The sequence below is a fragment of the Aethalodelphis obliquidens genome, unplaced genomic scaffold (genome assembly GCF_003676395.1).
Source record: "Aethalodelphis obliquidens isolate GAN/ISIS:26980383/991018 unplaced genomic scaffold, ASM367639v1 scaffold11, whole genome shotgun sequence".
NCBI lineage: Eukaryota > Metazoa > Chordata > Mammalia > Artiodactyla > Delphinidae > Aethalodelphis > Aethalodelphis obliquidens.
Window position 1 is genome coordinate 26904808 of NW_020837955.1, and position 18293 is coordinate 26923100.

The window sequence follows — 18293 nt, forward strand, 5'->3', positions numbered from 1 at the left end:
CATCTTTTCATGTGTTTATTGGCCATTTGCGTATCTTTGGAGAAATGTCTGTTCCAGTTCTTTGTCCACTTTTAAATTGGGTGGTTTGTTTTTTTGTTGTTGAATTATGGGAGTTCTTTATACATTCTGGATAATTAATCCCTTAGCAGATATGTGATTTGTAAATATTTCCTCCTATTCTGTGGGTTGTCTTTTCATTCTCTTGATAGTGTCCTTTGATACATGTAAGTGTTAAATTTTGATGAAATCCAATTTACTTTCTCTTTTGTTGCTTATGTTTGTAATATGTGGCTTAATAATATGCCCTACACCCATTTTTCAGTTTTATGCACTTCATTTGCTTATCTTACTTTTTCAGTATTTCCAACCTCTGCCAAAAAAAAAAAAGGAAAATCATGAGAGAGCCAATATAACTTTTATAAATAAGTTTTTGAAGACAGAAAAACACTAAGAATAATCTGAATTGCCAAATACAGTCCTTTCAACCAGAATGAGGAGAAAAATACCTTATTTTCTATCCTTTTGGAGTACTATTAAATTGAGAAGCAGTTTTGATTTATAAATCTCAGTTTACATATTTATATAACATCAGAACATATGCTTATTTGAAAGCATACATATTTTGAGGTAAAGGTGACCCTCAAGTTAAACTCAAGATGTATCTGATATTATTGTGTTGAATTTGGTTTAAAAAATTAGTAAGCTCTTTTTGAAGTAATGGAATATACAAATGTAAATGTGGTTAAATTGGTTACTTAAGTTAAAAAAATATATAATATTGGTTGGTAATGATTTACAACCAACATTTTAACATTATCAGATGTCATTTTCCTTTTTTCTTTAGGTATAATTGACATATAACCTTATATTAGCTTCATAATTCAGTATTTGTAAAATGTCAATTTCAAATAACAGCTTCAAATTTTGTGTTTGACTTTTACTTTTTCAGAAAAAGTATAGTTATGATATAGAAAATGTTTTTTCTTTCATTATTTAATATATTCTTTAAAAATTCTTATTAAATTTTTATGTTGGTCAATTTACAGGTGAATTATGTAACCTCATTACGCTGGATGTAGCTCACAATCAACTTGAACACCTTCCAAAGGAGATTGGAAACTGCACACAGATAACCAACCTTGACTTGCAGCACAATGAATTGCTAGACCTCCCAGATACTATAGGTATGAGAGGAGAAAGAAGATACTGTTCATCATTTATAGCTACTTGGACATTAAAATCCATTTTGATAATAAAAAATTAAAATTCAGTGTTGTCAAAGTGGTAAAACTTCTAAAAGACAGTATTTTAAAATCATTTTTTAATTTCCATTTCCAGGCAAAGAAAATAACTAAATTTTAGGAAATGATCTCAATTAAATTGTAAAGAAGACAGAATATTGAGTAATATGTATATGTTCTATAAATCTGCTTAAATTGCAGAATGGGTGCATTTTCTGTTTTTGTTTATTTCAGAATGTTGCATGCTCTTGTATAGGGTGCGGTCCCTTCTTTGCTAAAATAGACCACACTGAAAAATAAAATCATTGCTGTTTAGTTTTTAAAACATGGCCAGTATATTTTAAAGTTTGTTCATCTTAATATTGAGGGACTAAAAGATGTCTCAGAGTGCAAAATGTGTTTTGAAAGTGCATAGCCAAAGAACAGAAAGTTGGATTGCACTTACTCTGATGTGTTCCATATTTATATATTCTTGTTTCTTTTTCTAAATGACCCCAAATTTATACAAACAGTAGAGGGAATTTTTACATTAAAAAAAATTACTCTATACTAAGTTTATATAATTTTGGTAATGAATATTTACAAGGTTCTCTTACTAAATCATTTGAGGCCTGTGATAATGTTATCTTTCTCCAGAAGGATTTTTGTTTGCTTCTCTCAGGTACCTAGGGTGACCACTTTATTCCATCTGTGTTCTAAGGTTTGTGATTTTTCTGGTCCCCCAAGTGATTCAGAGACAAGCGGCAGACTAATTGGAGGGTTGTTTTAATTCCGGTTTACCCCTTGTACTAGGGTGCAGCCCTGTAGGGTCTCAGTTGATATTGATTACTAGACTCCCCACCCTTGGCAGGCTCTAGATTTTGACTTTTGGTGGAAACATGCCTTAGCCTTTCAGCTGCATCTTCTAGCTAGGAAAGCACTCTCGGGACAAAATCTTCTCCAGTGTTCTGCTTGTTTCTGGGTTCCCAGCTGGTTTCCAGCCTGGTTACTAGTCATTATCTTGTTAGCTTTCTGGTTTTTGTTTTAGAAGTGTTTTTAGTTTTCTTCAATGGGAGGGTTGCTTGAATTATCTAGTCTACCACTACTTGAAACAGAAGCAGTTGTTATGGAATTTTTTAATAAGTTACAATAGACTGTCTTTGGTTAGATGACACCTGTTCACAGAAGAGTAATCTGAGACTTCTTCAGGATATAATAGCTAGCCATTAGAACCTATATCTTTCTGATTCTTGTCCCCTAGAGTCTAGAACAGACAGAAAAATACCAAATAAATACAAAATAAATGAAAAAAAAGTCATGGAAGACAGGACTAGAAGTTCTAGAAAGAGAATAGAGTAAGACAATGAAGAAGCTATAAAATATAATTTAATATTTCCCTGAACTTGACAAAAACCCAGATAATAAGATTGAAATTGCTTACCAAGAAGAAATAATGAAAAAACATACATTCTGGTAGAAGTTTTAAAAATTAGATTTACTTAATTAATTTTAACAAACAATATATTCATACATAATGTTATAAAACCTGTTTTTGTCTAGTTTCAGTTTCAGGGTAATCCTGGCCATATATAATAAGTTGGGAAGTACTCCCTTCTCTTCAATTTTTGCAACAGTTTGTATAAAATTGACATATTTCTTCCTTTAATATTTGATAAAATTAATTGGTAAAGCCAGCTGGGTCAGGATTTTTCTTTGTTGGAATGTTTTTGAAAACAATTTCAATTTCTTTGATAGACATAGGGCTATTTAGGTTATCACTTTCTTTTTGAGAAAACTTGGTCATTTGTGTCTTTCAAAGAATGTGTCCATTTCTTTTAAGTTGCCACATTTAATGGGCATAAAATTGTTCATAATATTCCATTTTTATTTCAATATCTATAGAATCTGTGGTAATGCCATTTCTCTCATTCCTGATATTGGTAATTTATATCTTCTCTCTTTTTTTTTTCCCTAATCAGTCTGGTTAGAGGTTTATCAATTTTACCAGTTTTATTGATTGTCTCAAAGTATTGATTTTTCTCTATTCTTTCCTTGGTTTTTGTTTCATTGATTTCCACTTTGACCTTTCTTCTTCCCTTTCATCTGCTTACTTTGAGTTTTATTTGTTCTTTTTCTAGTTTCTTATGGCGGAAGATTGAGATTATTGATTTGACACCTTTCTTCTCATACAGGCATTTAGTGCTATAAATTTTGCCTTACATACTGCTTTAACAACATCCCACAACTTCTGACATCTTGTGTTTTCTTTTTTGTTTTGTTCAAAATACTTTCTAATTTACCCTTTTGTTTTCTGTGATCTGTGTGTTATTTAAAAGTATGTTATTTAGTTCCCAACATCTGACAGTTTTCCAAGGGTTTTTCTGTTATTGATTTCTAGGTTAATTCCATTGTGGTCAAGAACATACTTTGTGTGACTTGAATCATTTAAATGTATTGAGACTTATTTTATGGCTCAGTGTATGGTCTATCTTGATAAGTGTTCCATGTGCAATTGAATGTGTATTCTATTTTTGTTGAGTAGAGTAATGTAGATGAGGCAATCAGTGAATTTATTCTACTACTTGCCCTTTTTGGTCTCTTTTCCTCCCAATTTTTATTAGCTTTGTTGTTAGGACATGCAACATTTATGTTATGTCTTGTTATGCCAGTCTGTATTTTTATTTTAGTCATAATGTTCATCATCAATGCTGTTGCCATAATTGCCCAAGTCATTTCTTGGTTGGCTGAAGTCAATCTTGTAGTAGTTTTCTCAGAAATGGTTCATGAACAGTAGTTCCCTAGTTCTTGTATGTTTGTAACCTTTATACTTAAAGAACAGTTTGATGGATGTAAAAATCACTGGGTTCAACTACTTTTCCTTGAGCATTTTAGGAGAACTAGGAGGTAGCTCTGTTGTCTTCTGGAATTGAATATAAAGTATGAAGCCAGTCTAATTTTTTTTCCATTATAAGTGACTTAATCTTTGTGCCTGGCCACCCAAAGTGTTCTTTATTTCTAAAGTTCAAGAACTGTATTATATCTCGCCACCCAAAGTGTTCTTTATTTCTAAAGTTCAAGAACTGTATTATATCCCAGGGCCCATTTCCCTGGGATACTCTGATCCAGTTCAACATATAGGTTTAATCTTTATTTCAGTATAGTTTTCTTAAATTACATATTGACATATTTACTTTGTGTTGTATGTTCTTACATTGAAATATGTCTAAATTTGCTTATTTTGAACAACCAACTAATTTTAATAGTAAAGGAGGAAAGAAAGAATAATGCATTTTAACATGATCACTTTTCGGTGGAATGAAACATGAAAGCACTTTAGAAAAGAAACTTATAAAATTAAAGGCTTGCTCAGTCTTAGAAAAAAGTAAAGGTTGTTTACTCTAGCAAATCAGACAGGGGAACTGAAATTAAAGATGCTTGAAATGTTATAAAGTTATGTCCTTATCACTCTCATTGAGGGATAATTATTGTATATTTCTTAGGATATTATAGATGCATATACTTTATTGTTCCTTGAGCATATCAGCCAAGTTCTAGCCTCAGGGTCTTTGTACTTCTCAGTTTCTCTGCTTAGAACTCTTTTCTCCTAAATATACACATAATTTCCTCTACTCTTTCAACTGATCATATGGATATATAGAGTTCTATAAAGGGCATGGTCATCAATCAGCCCTGTTCTTACTCTCAAATTATCTAACAATATTTTGTTATTTAGTATTTTATGCATGTGTCTGTTTTCCTGTCTTGTTAAATAACAATCAAAGAGGGATGCAATTAAAGTACTAAAATGAATAGTCTTGGCAAACAGAGATAGCATAGGTAGTGGAGGATGGTAAAATCATCCAGTTAGTAAGACTAGGGTGCTGTGGATTCACTTCCTCTGACAAAGGGTAACTTCTCCATGTATCCTTCTTTCTCCTGGCTTTCTTAATTTTACATTTCTTTTCTCTCTTCTATCAGAAGTAATTCTTCTGTATTTCAAGTGTGTTTATTAATATGAAAACATTTGACTTCATTATTAATCTCTACCAGTTGACATATTATCTCAGAATAACACAGGTGCCTCACTTCTAGCACATTCTACACGGTCAGATTACAAATATGTATTGTAAATCAATGAGAACTGAAACATTAACAGTAATAAAAATTTAAATATCTCATTTATTTTTATATGCTTTGATAGTTGTCAGCAAACTAATACAGCTGTTATTCCAAGTAGTAGCAAAGTGAATAAGTATTGTTTATTGAAAGTTTTTATAATATTGTAGTCATTTATCATATACCATGTTTATTAAAATAATTATTTTGCCTTTCTCCATCCCTCTCATCCCCCATATTTTGATTGTATAGCGGAAGGTTGAGATTTGGTGAGAAATCAGAACATTTGGGTCTTGGTCTGTTACAAATCTCAGCAGTCATAATTGACCTTTGAGATCCTCCCTCTCATCTACTGGAGAAGAGCAATTCACCCCAAACCGTCAGCGGCAGACTTTTAGAATATAGTTCTCCTGATACTTTTCTTCTCTTTTCTGGACTGCTTCTTGAAAAGTATAACTTAAAATGAAAAACAACAACAAAAAATAACACCTATCCTGGAGAGTTGATGCTAGTCCCACAGAAGTTGCCGTGCTCTTTTCCCTGGTCTAAAGAAACTAGCCCTAAACTCACAATTGAAAAATCAAATCTTCTATCACCTTAAAATCACTTTTCCAAAAATCACTTTAATTCTTTGCCTTTTCTTTTTCTTGTAAGTAGACCCAGATATTTTAAACCCTCTCTTTATTTAACACAAATACTCCTAGAGTAGTTACCATTCTTTGGCAGCACGCACTGCCGTTTACTTCCAGGCTGAGCAGTGCCAGGATCACTGACAACTCAGGATGTGAAGAAGAGGCAGAAGGAAATGGGGAGGGGGCAGCTGGTTGCCGTTAAGTGAAAGAGCGCTTAAAAACATATTTAGAGTTTCTCTGATTTAACCATTAATCTGCCCTGTTGAAGAGTATAAAGTATATTCTTTTCATGTGAATATTTTCTAATTCAAGAATCAGCTATAAACTTAAGAAAATGTTAAGATTCATTATAGAAGTCGTTTTGTTTCAAGCTATGAACCTGATATCTTGAAGCCTTCTGAGGTCTCAGGTGGTTTTATGAAATCAGGGAGAGGAGGGTCTGAAGTAGGAAAAAATATTTTATTTTCTATTTCTTTTCAGAATGAGAGAAATAAGGAACAAGTCCTTGCCTTCAAGGCTGGAGCACAGAACAGTTCACAGAGGTCTTTTTGTTGCAGTGGTCTCTGAAGAAATGTTACAGTAATTATGGTTATATCAACAAGCAGAGTTTTAGTGATTCAATTTTAGGTAATTACAGTGCTGCTTACATATAACAACTTGTTTGTTTTTTAATGGTGGCATTCTTTTGAGTTTTTAACATTTAAGAATTTTTGTATAACTTTTCAGTTTATTTTCAGTTTCTCAGTTTAATGTTTCTGGAAAAAATTGTACCTTTGACATTATTTCATTGTTATAACTTGTGTGCCTTTTCTACTGATTTTTTGCTACTTTGTTAAAATAAGATAAAGACTATTTGAGGTAGAGTCTTACTCAAAAGACTAAATTAACCTAAAAATGCTGATTATATTTGCTGAAATTGAAAGCATCTAATTTTAACTCCTAGCCATTTGATGTTTCCATATTTTAAAAATCTGACAGCATAAGAAAGCAAGCTGTCAGAGCAGAACACAGAGCAACTTACAGTCAAAGTTAAGCACAACTGAATGCCAGTGATTGGCAGTGATCAGCCTACATTTATACACAGAAGCTCAGCAACGTTGATTTTATTTCTTAGTCACAATGGATCAATATTAAAGCAAGCTATGGCTTGATTTCTAGGTTGCAGTTTAGTTTGTGGTTAAAACCACTTATTGAAAGAGGTTAGAGTTGAAACCACTGCAGGGGGTGAATCACAGTAAATGCCAGACTTCTGATGTCAAGTTTTCTTCTGGCATAAGAAAGCGTTGATATTTTATCCTTACTTTTTTTCACCTCTTTTGTTTTGCTGGGAGTAACGGACTTTGACAAAATGTGGATGACTTCTTGAACATGCCATGCTCTCAAGAAAGTGACAAGTGCTTTGCAAATGTTAGTTTCTTCATCAGAATAGCATATTCTCATACGTTACAATTTTTAAAGTTCATGCTCTTCTACACCACCCTCCCCCCCCAAGAAAAAGGAGAAAAGAAAAAAAAAATGTTTAGGAAAGTAGGAGGTATCATTTTTGTTTAAATAACCACTAGTTTTGGTACTAGATAATTTCATGTGGCATTTTCACTACTTCGTTTTCATCTTATAATTTTTATTTATTTTTTAATTAAAAATTTTTTTGTTTTGTTTTTTTGGCTGTGCCGCACGGCATGAGGGATCTTAGTTCCCTGACCAGGGATCAAACCTGTGCCCCCTGCAGTGGAAGCACCAAGTCCTAACCACTGGACCACCAGGGAATTCCCCATTTTGTAATTTTTAACTTCTAGAAACCTATTCTGACTTTAAAACTGAGAAGCTTATTTTGCTTTTGGAAGAGAAATTTCAGGAATGTGGTTCTATTTACTGGGTTTGTGAGTTGATAAGCATTTAGAATTTGGTTACCATACTAATCTTTGTTACCAGAGAAAGTTTTTGGGTTTCATTGAGAATAAAAATTGGTTAAAATATTGTATTCACCTACTTTTCTACTGTAAACAATTATTGAGGCATGTCAGTTGGTGGAGCAAAATTATGGGGACTTTCTGCTATTAATAAGCCCTTTCCTCTTCTGGCAGATTTCATAGACCCTTTGGTAAATGCTTCTGCCATTTTATTACAATGGAACAACTTTCTTTCATAGGGAAAGCAGTGGTATGAAGGAGAGAAAGGGATGAGCTTCTTTACTTCCAGTTCTTTTTTAAGATTGAGCCTCTTTTATCTTCAACTTTGTATAGCAAATTAAAATTTTATCAGAAGATTTTGACATTCTTTGTAGTCAGACATTATCACTGCTTGCAAGAAAATTTCCACCTTTACCAGCCTTGTAGCTATAGTGGCCGTGGGCACAGGATAGACAAGGGATAAAATATTGATACCTTCCCTCCCTCCCCATTTTGAAAGGATATGAGTAAATGGCCGCTGTCCTTCAATTTTGGTGGAAATGAAATCGATATAGCCTAGTGGCACTGTCTTATCAAGATTTAAAATATCTATATCGGGGCTCCCCTGGTGGCGCAGTGGTTGAGAGTCCACCTGCCGATGCAGGGGACGCGGGTTCGTGCCCTGGTCTGGGAGAATACCACATGCTGCGGAGCGGCTGGGCCTGTGAGCCATGGCCACCAAGCCTGCGCATCCGGAGCCTGTGCTCCGCAACGGGAGAGGCCACAACAGTGAGAGGCCCGCGTACCGCAAAAAAAAAAAAAAAATCTATATCTTTTGATACATCAGAAATATTTTCACATGTACGCACAGATATGTATTAGAATGTTCATTATAGAATTCCTTTTTAAAAATTAGAAACAAATGCTGTCAATTGGGGAATGTTTAGATAATGGTGCACATCGTAGAATACAATGGTTAAATAAAATTAAGTATATCTGAATTTACTCACCAGAAAATATTTCTGTGACCTGTTATATAGGGGGAAAAGTACGTAAAATGATCCCATTTATGTAAAAATAAACACGGAAACATTAAAAAAAAATCCTGTATTTGTATATGTGTAAGTAAATGCTTACAGAAAGGTCTCAATAGGTACATATTAGACTACAAACCATGGTTCTCTGGGGAAGAGAGTAAGTTGCACGTATATATTTTGTAATTAAAAAATGATTTGGTGGGATGGGAGGAGTGCAAAGAGTTGGAAATGATTAGTTCGTTCTCCGATATCTAAAAATGGGCTGCGTAGACGTTGGGTGTCTCAGAAAAAATTATTGCAGATATTTGTAAAAGAACTAATTTGTACTCAGACCAGACAAATCTGATATGTATTTTAAAACCATGTCCAGTTAACATCTGTGTTTCATAGACAGGCTATTTTATAAGATGAGAATGGGTCAAAGAAAAAATCTTTTTATGAACCTTTCATATAATTTTAAGTTTCTGCATCTTGTTCCTAATGGAAAGGAGGACAAAGTGAAATATTTTAGCTTCTATAATTATTAAGAAAGTATGAATGAGTGCCTGCTGTGTGCTTAGCACTGAATTCTGTGTGGAGACAGAAGTACATAGCAACCTCCCTTACTTAAAGGATTTTCAGTCTTTTGGGGGAGGTAACTAATCCATGAAACAACTAACAACATAAGACCAAATATAAGTAAATGCCAACGTATGATGAAAACAATGTGTGGCCATGAGTCCAGTTTATAGGGAAATCAATAAGGTCTTCATAGAATGGCCAGAGAAAGCTTCATGAACAAATATGCTGGACTCAGTATGGAATAGAAATGCATTCCATGAGCACAACAAGGACAGTCAAACAGCGTGGAGGCAAGAATGAACATATCATGCTTCTGTGTTAGGAGGAAACAAGCTCACTGGAGCAGAGTCGATGAAATTCACAAAAAATGATTACTTGATAAGGAGCCAACTGACTTTGATTCTAGCTCTGCCATTAATTCACTTTGCATATCTTATGCTAAAGTCTGTGCTGAGTACTCTCAGTTGGCTCTTACTGCTACTTCTTGGGTATCTTTCTTATCTCCTGTCTTTTTTATCAGAATGGCTATCTAAAACTTCAAACTACCGTGCTCTGTTTTTCCACAACTTAGCTCATATCCTCACTGTATGGAGAAAACGAGCCTCACAATGTAAAATGTCCAAACATCTTGGTCTACATTAGTATAAAACTTCTCCAAAATGTAAAATATTCATTGAATAAAAGGCTGGTATAAAGATATCACAGTTTTTAAAAGTAAAATGACTTTAGAATTATAGACTTTTTCTTTATCAAAAGGGTGTTTTAAAATTACAAAATTATAGAAAATTAGGGAAATTATAGACAAGTTGACAGAAAAAAATTTAATCTTCCATAATTCTATCATGCAGAGATAACTGTTAGGGTTTTTTTGGTTGTTTTTTTTTTTTGTGTGGTACGTGGGCCTCTCATTGCTGTGGCCTCTCCCGTTGTGGAGCACAGGCTCCGGACGCGCAGGCTCAGCGGCTATGGCTCATGGGCGTAGCCGCTCTGCGGCATGTGGGATCTTCCCGGACCGGGGCACGAACCCGTGTCCCCTGCATCGGCAGGCAGACTCTCAACCACTGCGCCACCAGGGAAGCCCTAACTGTTAGTTTTGATGTGTTTTTCCCCACTGTTTTTGCATGCATGTGTTTTTTACAATGTTGAGGTAATAAAAAGCACGTGATTTTGTTATCTGGCTTTTTTCATTTAATATCGTAACTTAGTCTTTCACATCTTAAAGATTTTTGTAACATAATTTTAATAGGTACAGACTGTAACAGAATATAGAAATACCATAGAATAAAATCATGTTTTGAAGATCTGTTAGGTATCAGTCATTGTGCTAAGTATCTTACACACATTGTATTTAATCCTTAGAGTGACCCTGTCGGATAGGTGGCATTATCCCCACTTTATGAGTGAGGAGATAGACTGTTGTTAAATAAGTTGCCCAGGGTCACATAGATAATATAATATCCTTTGTTTTTTCTATTACACTGTGGTGCCTTCAATTTAAATAATTATTCATCTATTCTTGAACATATAGGTTGTCCCCATTTTTTGCTATTAGAAATATGACTATAATTAACATACTTCATCATAAAGCAGATTATTTTTTGCCATCCCAACTTCTAAGTAACATTTGTATCAAATTCAATGTCACAGTGCAGTGACAACAATAGTAAATATTATTCTTGCCCTTATTTCTGATCTCTAAATTCTCTGGAGCTTTGAAAAGTGACCCAGCCCTCTGCTTGTTTGTTTTTTCTCCCCTTCCAAAATTGACACATCTCACTAGAGTGTCATCAGAAAGATACTAGTGAAGCATCCTTAGTTAATTTAGAAAACAATTTAAAGGCAAATTTAACTTGTCTTTGCTAAGTGGTAGTTTGTTTTTTTTTTTAAACCCCACATTTGTTTATTTATTTTTCTGGCTGTGTTGGGTCTTCGTTTCTGTGCGAGGGCTGTCTCTAGTTGTGGCAAGCGGGGGCCACTCTTCATCGCGGTGCGCGGGCCTCTCACTATCGCGGCCTCTCGTGTTGCGGAGCACAGGCTCCAGACGCGCAGGCTCAGTAGTTGTGGTTCACGGGCACATTTGCTCCGCGGCATGTGGGATCTTCCCAGACCAGGGCTCGAACCCGTGTCCCCTGCAGTAGCAGGCAGATTCTCAACCACTGTGCCACCAAGGAAGCCCTAAGTGGTAGTTTTTATTGTTGCTTTTTAATTCAGTTTTCTGCCTGTTGGAATCTTAATTAATCATAAATAGCAAACTCTCGGCCTAGTTTCCAAGCACTGTTATAAGAAAGTAATATAAATGAGCATAGCATACCTCTGTAATAGTTCTAATTGCAGGAATTGAAATGGTTGCTAAGGTTTTTTTTCACATTATAGTTGGCTAGACTTATGGTATAGAATTATCATAGTATTTTTTTAAAATATTTATTTGGCTGCACCGGGTCTTCGTTGAGGCATGTGGGATCTTTAGTTGTGGCATGTGGGATCTTTAGTTGTGGCATGCAGGATCTAGTTCCCTGGCCAGGGATCGAACATGGACCCCCTGCACTGGGAGCACAGAGTCTTAACCACTGGACCACCAGGGAAGTCCCCAGAGTATTTTTTTTTTTTCTGTACGTGGGCCTCTCACTGTTGTGGCCTCTCCCGTTGTGGGGCACAGGCTCCGGACGCGCAGGCTCAGCGGCCATGGCTCACGGGCCCAGCTGCTCCACTGCATGTGGGATCTTCCTGGACCGGGGCACGAACCCGCGTCCCCTGCATCGGCAGGCAGACTCTCAACCACTGCGCCACCAGGGAAGCGCTCCCCAGAGTATTTATGATAGCAGTACTAACTCTTGAAAATGTAAAGGGTAAAAATTAGCTCCATTTAGTCATTTCTTAGAACCTTGATCACTGTTTTCTTCAGCAAAAGGGAAGGATGCAAATGAGTATAACAGGATAAGGAATATGAGGCATGGTGACTACCCTCCTAGGTTTTAAGGCTTAACTTATTCTATAGGCTAATATATATTTTCTGTAAATATTGAAGTAATGTTAGACATATCTAAGAAAGAAAATTATTCGTACAACAACTTTTTGAAAAGTGGTCAAAGCAAAAAGAAAGAAATGGACAAACATCAGAAAGTGGCTGAAAGTTGAAAGGCATAAAAATATTTATCTCCAAAAAGTTAAGTGTGACACAGGCATCCACTTCTATACAGGCATACCTTGGAGACATTACAGATTCCATCTCAGACCAGCACAACAAAGCGAATATCACAAGCATCATACAAATTTTTTGTTTCCCAGTGTATATAAAAGTTATGTTCATACAGTACTGTAGTCTATTAAGTGTGCAATAGCATTATGTCTAAAAAATGTACAAATCTTAATTTAAAATAGTTTATTGATAAAAAGTACTAACCATAATCTGAGCCTTAAGGGTCTTGCCTTGGTCCTCATGGCTGCTGACTGATCAGGGTGGTGGCTGCTGAAACTTGGGTGGATGTGGCAGTTTCTTAAATCAAACCACATAAAGTTTGCTGCATTGACTGACTTTTCCTTTCATGCAGCATGTAATGGTATGTAATACCATTTTACCCACAATAGAGCTTCTTTCAAAATTGGAGTCAGTTCTCTCAAACCCCTGCCGCTGCTTTATCAATGAAAGCTTATGTAATATTCTAAATACTTTGTTGTCATTTCAACAGTCTTCACAGCATCTTTACCAGTAGAGTAGGTTCCACCTCCAGAAACCACTTTCTTTGTTCATCTATAAGAAGCAGTGCCTCATCTGTTAAAAGTCTTATCATAAGATTGCAGCAATTCAGTCACATCTTCAGGCTCCACTTCTAATTCTAGAAGTGTAGAGAGTCAGCCTGTCTGAAGCTTTGAAGCTAAGCATTGACTTCTCCTCTATAGCTGTGAAAGTTCTAAATGGCATCTTCAGTATAAGGCTGTTTTGTCTACATTGAAAACCTTGTTTAGTGTAGCCGCCTTCATTAATTATCTTAGCTGCATCTTCTGGATGACTTGCTACAGCTTCTACATTAGCACTTCCTGGTTCACCTTGTACTTTTTTGTTTGTTTTTTTTTTGCGGTATGTGGGTCTGTCACTGTTGTGGCCTTTTCCGTTGCGGAGCACAGGCTCCGGATGCGCAGGCTTAGCGGCAATGGCTCATGGGCCCAGCCGCTCTGTGGCACGTGGGATCTTCCCGGACCGGGGCACGAACCTGCGTCCCCTGCATCGGCAGGCGGACCCTCAACCACTGCGCCACCAGGGAAGCCCACCATGTACTTTTATGTATGGAGAGCCATCTCTTTTCTTAAACCTCATGAACCAACCTCAGTTAGCTTCTAACTTTTCTTCTGCAGCTTTATCACCTCTCTCAGCCTTCATAGAATTGAACAGAGTTAGGGCCTTCCTCTGAATTAGGCTTTGGCTTAAGGGAATGTAGTGGCTGGTTTGATCTTCTATCTGGACCACTAAAACATTCTTTACTTCAGCAATAAGGCTGTTTTCCTTTTGTATCATTCACGTGTTCACTACAGTAGCTCTTTTAATCTCCTTCAAGAACTTTTCCTTTGCATTTGCAACTTGGCTGACTGGCGCAAGAGGCCTAGCTTTCAACCTAGCTGTCCACATGCCTTTCTCACTAAGCTTAATCATTTCTAGCTTTTTATTTAAAGTGAAAGACATGCGACTCTAACTTTCACTTGGTTAGAGGTCACTGTAGGGTTATTATTGGCCTAATTTCAATATTGTTGTATCTTAGGGGAGAGGGAGAGAGACAGGGAAGCAGCTGGTAAGTGGAGCAGACAGAATACACACAGCATTTATCAATTTAAGTTCACCGTCTTAAATGGGTGCAGTTTGTGGCAACCCAAAACAATTATACTAGTAACATCAAAGACCACTGGTCAGGCTTCCCTGGTGGCGCAGTGGTTGAAAGTCCGCCTGCCGATGCAGGGGACACGGGTTCGTGCCCCGGTCCAGGAGGATCCCACATGCCACGGAGCAGCTGGGCCCGTGAGCCATGGCCGCTGGGCTTGCGCATCCGGAGCCTGTGCTCCGCAATAGGAGAGGCCACAGCAGTGAGAGGCCTGCGTACCGCAAAAACAAAAACAAAAACAAAGATCACTGGTCATAGATCACCATAACAAGTATAATAATAATGGAAAAGTTTGAAATATAGCAAGAATTACTAAAATGGGACACAGAGACATTAAGTGAGCAAATGATGTTGGAGAATGGCACCAATAGACTTGTTCAATGCACGGTTGCCACAGACCTTCAATACATAAAGTCGCAGTATCTGTGAAGCACAATAAAGCAAAGTACAGTAAAATGAAGTATGCCTATAATTTCTAATACTGGTAATACTGTTTAATTTAAAACTAGAGGCTACATTTAACATTTTAACCTAGCCCAACTAAAAATGTTATAGCAACAATTGCAATGTGGAATCAGAAAATAAATTAACCAGTCATGGCAAAGAAATACATTGAACTAAATTCTCATTACTCTTATCTTTTTTGCTATCAAAATGAACTTATTTTCTGATGTATATTTGGGAAATTAAATTTGATTTAAACCTTCTATGATAGCAGATATCATCATATTCATCCATGTAGCTTACATGTAGCTTGCCATGGGTCTTAGCAATAAAAGTAGAAAATGTCTATTTTTATGCTTTGCTTATTTTAGTTATTCAATAGTGGCTAATATGCTCAAGCTGGATATGTTTAGATAATAAGAGAGACTATAACTTTCACTTTTGTTTGTAAAAAATTACTTTGAGAAATTTTTTTACCATCAGGTCAACTTTTTAGAGAAATTTTGGAATGTTTATATTTAAATTCATGGAAAATATTGAACCTTTCTGATCTCACAAAATAGTTGTGCATCTTATATTTTAAATAATACCATTTTAGAAATTTGAAAATTTTTTCTTCAAAATTTCATGTACATTTTTATATATAGCCACTTGTTCTATATTGGATCACCATCACATAGATACAAATGGGATTAACTATTATAAATTTAAAATATTTACTACTTTGATGTTATTCAATTAGGCCTTATCTAAAGGTTATTTTTTTATTAAAGTATGACAATACTTTCCAATAATTGATTTTAAAAATTGACTTATAGCTGTGTATTTCATTATTTCTCTAAGAGGGCACGAAAGTGGTTTCAGTTTCATCCTAATTGATAGAGTGTAGTGTGCAGTTTCTTGGTACAAAAAGTTAAGGATCTTGCTGAAATAGTGCTTCAAAGTAATTCATAAATACTGCTTGATAGCCTGGGACAGTGACAGGCTCATCGGATTAAAAGAAATTCCCTTTTTTTGTGTGTTCACAGGAAACCTGTCCAGTTTAAGTCGTCTTGGTCTGAGATATAACAGACTGTCAGCAATACCCAGATCATTGGCAAAATGCAGTGCACTTGAAGAATTAAATTTAGAGAACAATAACATTTCTACTTTACCAGAGGTAAGAAGTGGATTACGGTAAACTCTTGAAACAAGCCTGTAAGATAATGAAGGGAAAACTAGTCAGTCTTTACAGCTGGGTAAATAATATGATGATTGAAATTGCTTAAATAATGGGTATGCTATGGACATATAGCCCACCACTAAGATAAAAATTCCGAAAAAGAAAGAGTAGATATGATTATAGGAACAGAAAGGAAGGTGGAAAATCAGTGTTCTACTTTCCGCTTTAGTACCATGTAAATCTTTCTCATGTCATTTGGGACTTGACAATAAAAGCCATTGAGGAGAGGTTGTATAGCTGGTTTTAAAACTCAGCTACCCCACCCAGTTCAGTAATAAAAGAAAAAAGGTATTGTAGAAAGATGATAAAAGAATGACTATATAGAATACACTACTTATTATCCAGATTAATATGAGCTGCAACATGCCTGTGACCCAAATTATTGCCCTGCTTATACAATAACATTAAAGCCTGTTTAGCAATACCAGTCACCAGAATCTGCTATTTTTTTAACACATTATTTTAAATTTGGGTTTTGTTGGTTCTGTTAGAAAAATATTTTCACTTTTGCGTAGAGATTAATTGGGCAAGATGCAATATTCTTTTTTAAATTGTTTTTCTCAACTTTATTATTTTTTACTCTTGCCATTTCTTCTTTTGCTACCTGCTGTTTTAGCATACCCAACAACTAGTAAGTTTGCTTGTAGTTATTCAAGCATAATATCTTACTGTAGTATTCTAACAAGCAAAAGAATGGAATTGTGGAGTTATTGATTGAACTTTGCAAAGTCTTTTTTCTCTAATAATTAAAACTATATAAGTAGGCCTATTATGTTTAGATTATTACTAATTTTCCCATCTGGGTGTGTGTGTGTGTGTGTGTGTATTTGAATTAAGAATAAAGGTGCTTTGGATGAATGTTTTTCAGATATATGCTTTGATTTATAATGAACAATTTGAGTAGGTGAGGCTCTAGGTTTGTAGCAATTATTTTATCAAATAAATTTATTTAATTAATTTGTTTCTTAGGCATACAGAAATAAAGTAGCACCTATTAATTCGGTTCCTATTAATCTAGATGCTTGCGTTTTCAGAAAAAACTTGGTCAGAGTACAAAAATGAGTTTCCCAGGATTGTAGTTTCTAGTCTGGACCAGTTCACTAAAACTACTATGACAGTATATCACCTGTGTCAAAAGAGTACTATTGTTAGTAGTAGTTTAAGTGGGATAAGGATTAGAATCCACAGATTGTAGATATCGCCCTGACAGCTAGACTGTTTGGATTTTTTAATTTCTGTGATGTTGGTAATTTACAGTGATCAGAATGGGTGAGGTTCTACTGTTTAATGTCATCCTCTTTTTAACAGTAATTCATATCCATAATAAGGGAAATAATTAGCATATTAATTAGACCTTGTTGGGATTTTTTTAGGATGTGATTTGTGAGCTTAAGTAAGACTGACTGCTTTTACAATGTCAATATGCCTAAATATAAAGACTGGGTGTATATCAAGTTTCATCAAGTGAGAAATTTTAATATTTATTTATATATCCAGTCTTATTGTTACTGAAGGGAAACATAGTTATTGGAAACCTCTTAGGATAAAGACACGTGCTAAGTATATAATATTTTGTTACTGAAATAAGTTAGGATTTATTTTTGATAAGAGAATTATAAAGAAGACAGCTCTCTTCAGTCTGGCTGTGGAAGAAAGGGTGTATGTGTATTTAAACAGGCCTGTTTTCAGATAGAGAAGCTATGGGGGAAATCCTTGATTGGCCTTGTTCAAATATTGGAAAACATTGTTTTATTTAAAAGTAGTCTATGTGCTTTGGAAGTAGTGTATTCTTAATGCAAATGTGTAATTATCTGCGTTTATAATCACAATAAGAAAAATAATAAAATCCATTAAACAGCACTTAGACGTTCAAGCTGGCAAGAAAAATCAGGAAAGTGGTTTTCACTGGGGGCGCATTATATTGCTGAAATCAGAGCTGGCAAAATGACTACTTTTCCATTTGAAGACTGTCTGAAAATGGACTAGTTTTAATGTAGACATAAACACAAAAGGAGAAAGAACTTAATGAATTTAAGCACATATACTCAAGGCATAAGGCTAGGAGCTCTACATGTATTATTCCATTTACATCTTCACTATAATCCTACTAGTTATTGGGGTAGTCTCATCAAATAGGGAAATAAGACTTAAGAAAAGTCATGTTTTTGGCCAAATTTGTCACGCTTAAATATTTTTTCTGGAAATATGGTGAGAGATATATTATCTAATTAATTCACCAAAGATCACAAGGCTGGTAAGTAGAAGATGTGAGATGGGAACCCAGATGTGCCTGACTCTAAAGCA

The 18293-nt window shown here is 35.3% G+C and overlaps 1 protein-coding gene across 6 annotated transcripts in view; it reads left to right on the forward strand.

Moving 5' to 3' along the window:
• SHOC2 (SHOC2 leucine rich repeat scaffold protein) overlaps nucleotides 1–18293 on the forward strand; it is a 112327-nt gene that overhangs the window by 81443 nt on the left and 12591 nt on the right. For 5 of the 6 annotated variants that reach the window (XM_027112565.1, XM_027112567.1, XM_027112564.1 and 2 more), the window contains exons 3-4: nucleotides 1047–1184; nucleotides 15796–15926. In XM_027112565.1, coding sequence (XP_026968366.1) covers nucleotides 1047–1184; nucleotides 15796–15926 — 269 coding nt within the window. The remainder of the gene's footprint in view (nucleotides 1–1046; nucleotides 1185–15795; nucleotides 15927–18293) is intronic. The other variant, XM_027112568.1, reaches the window with a different exon arrangement.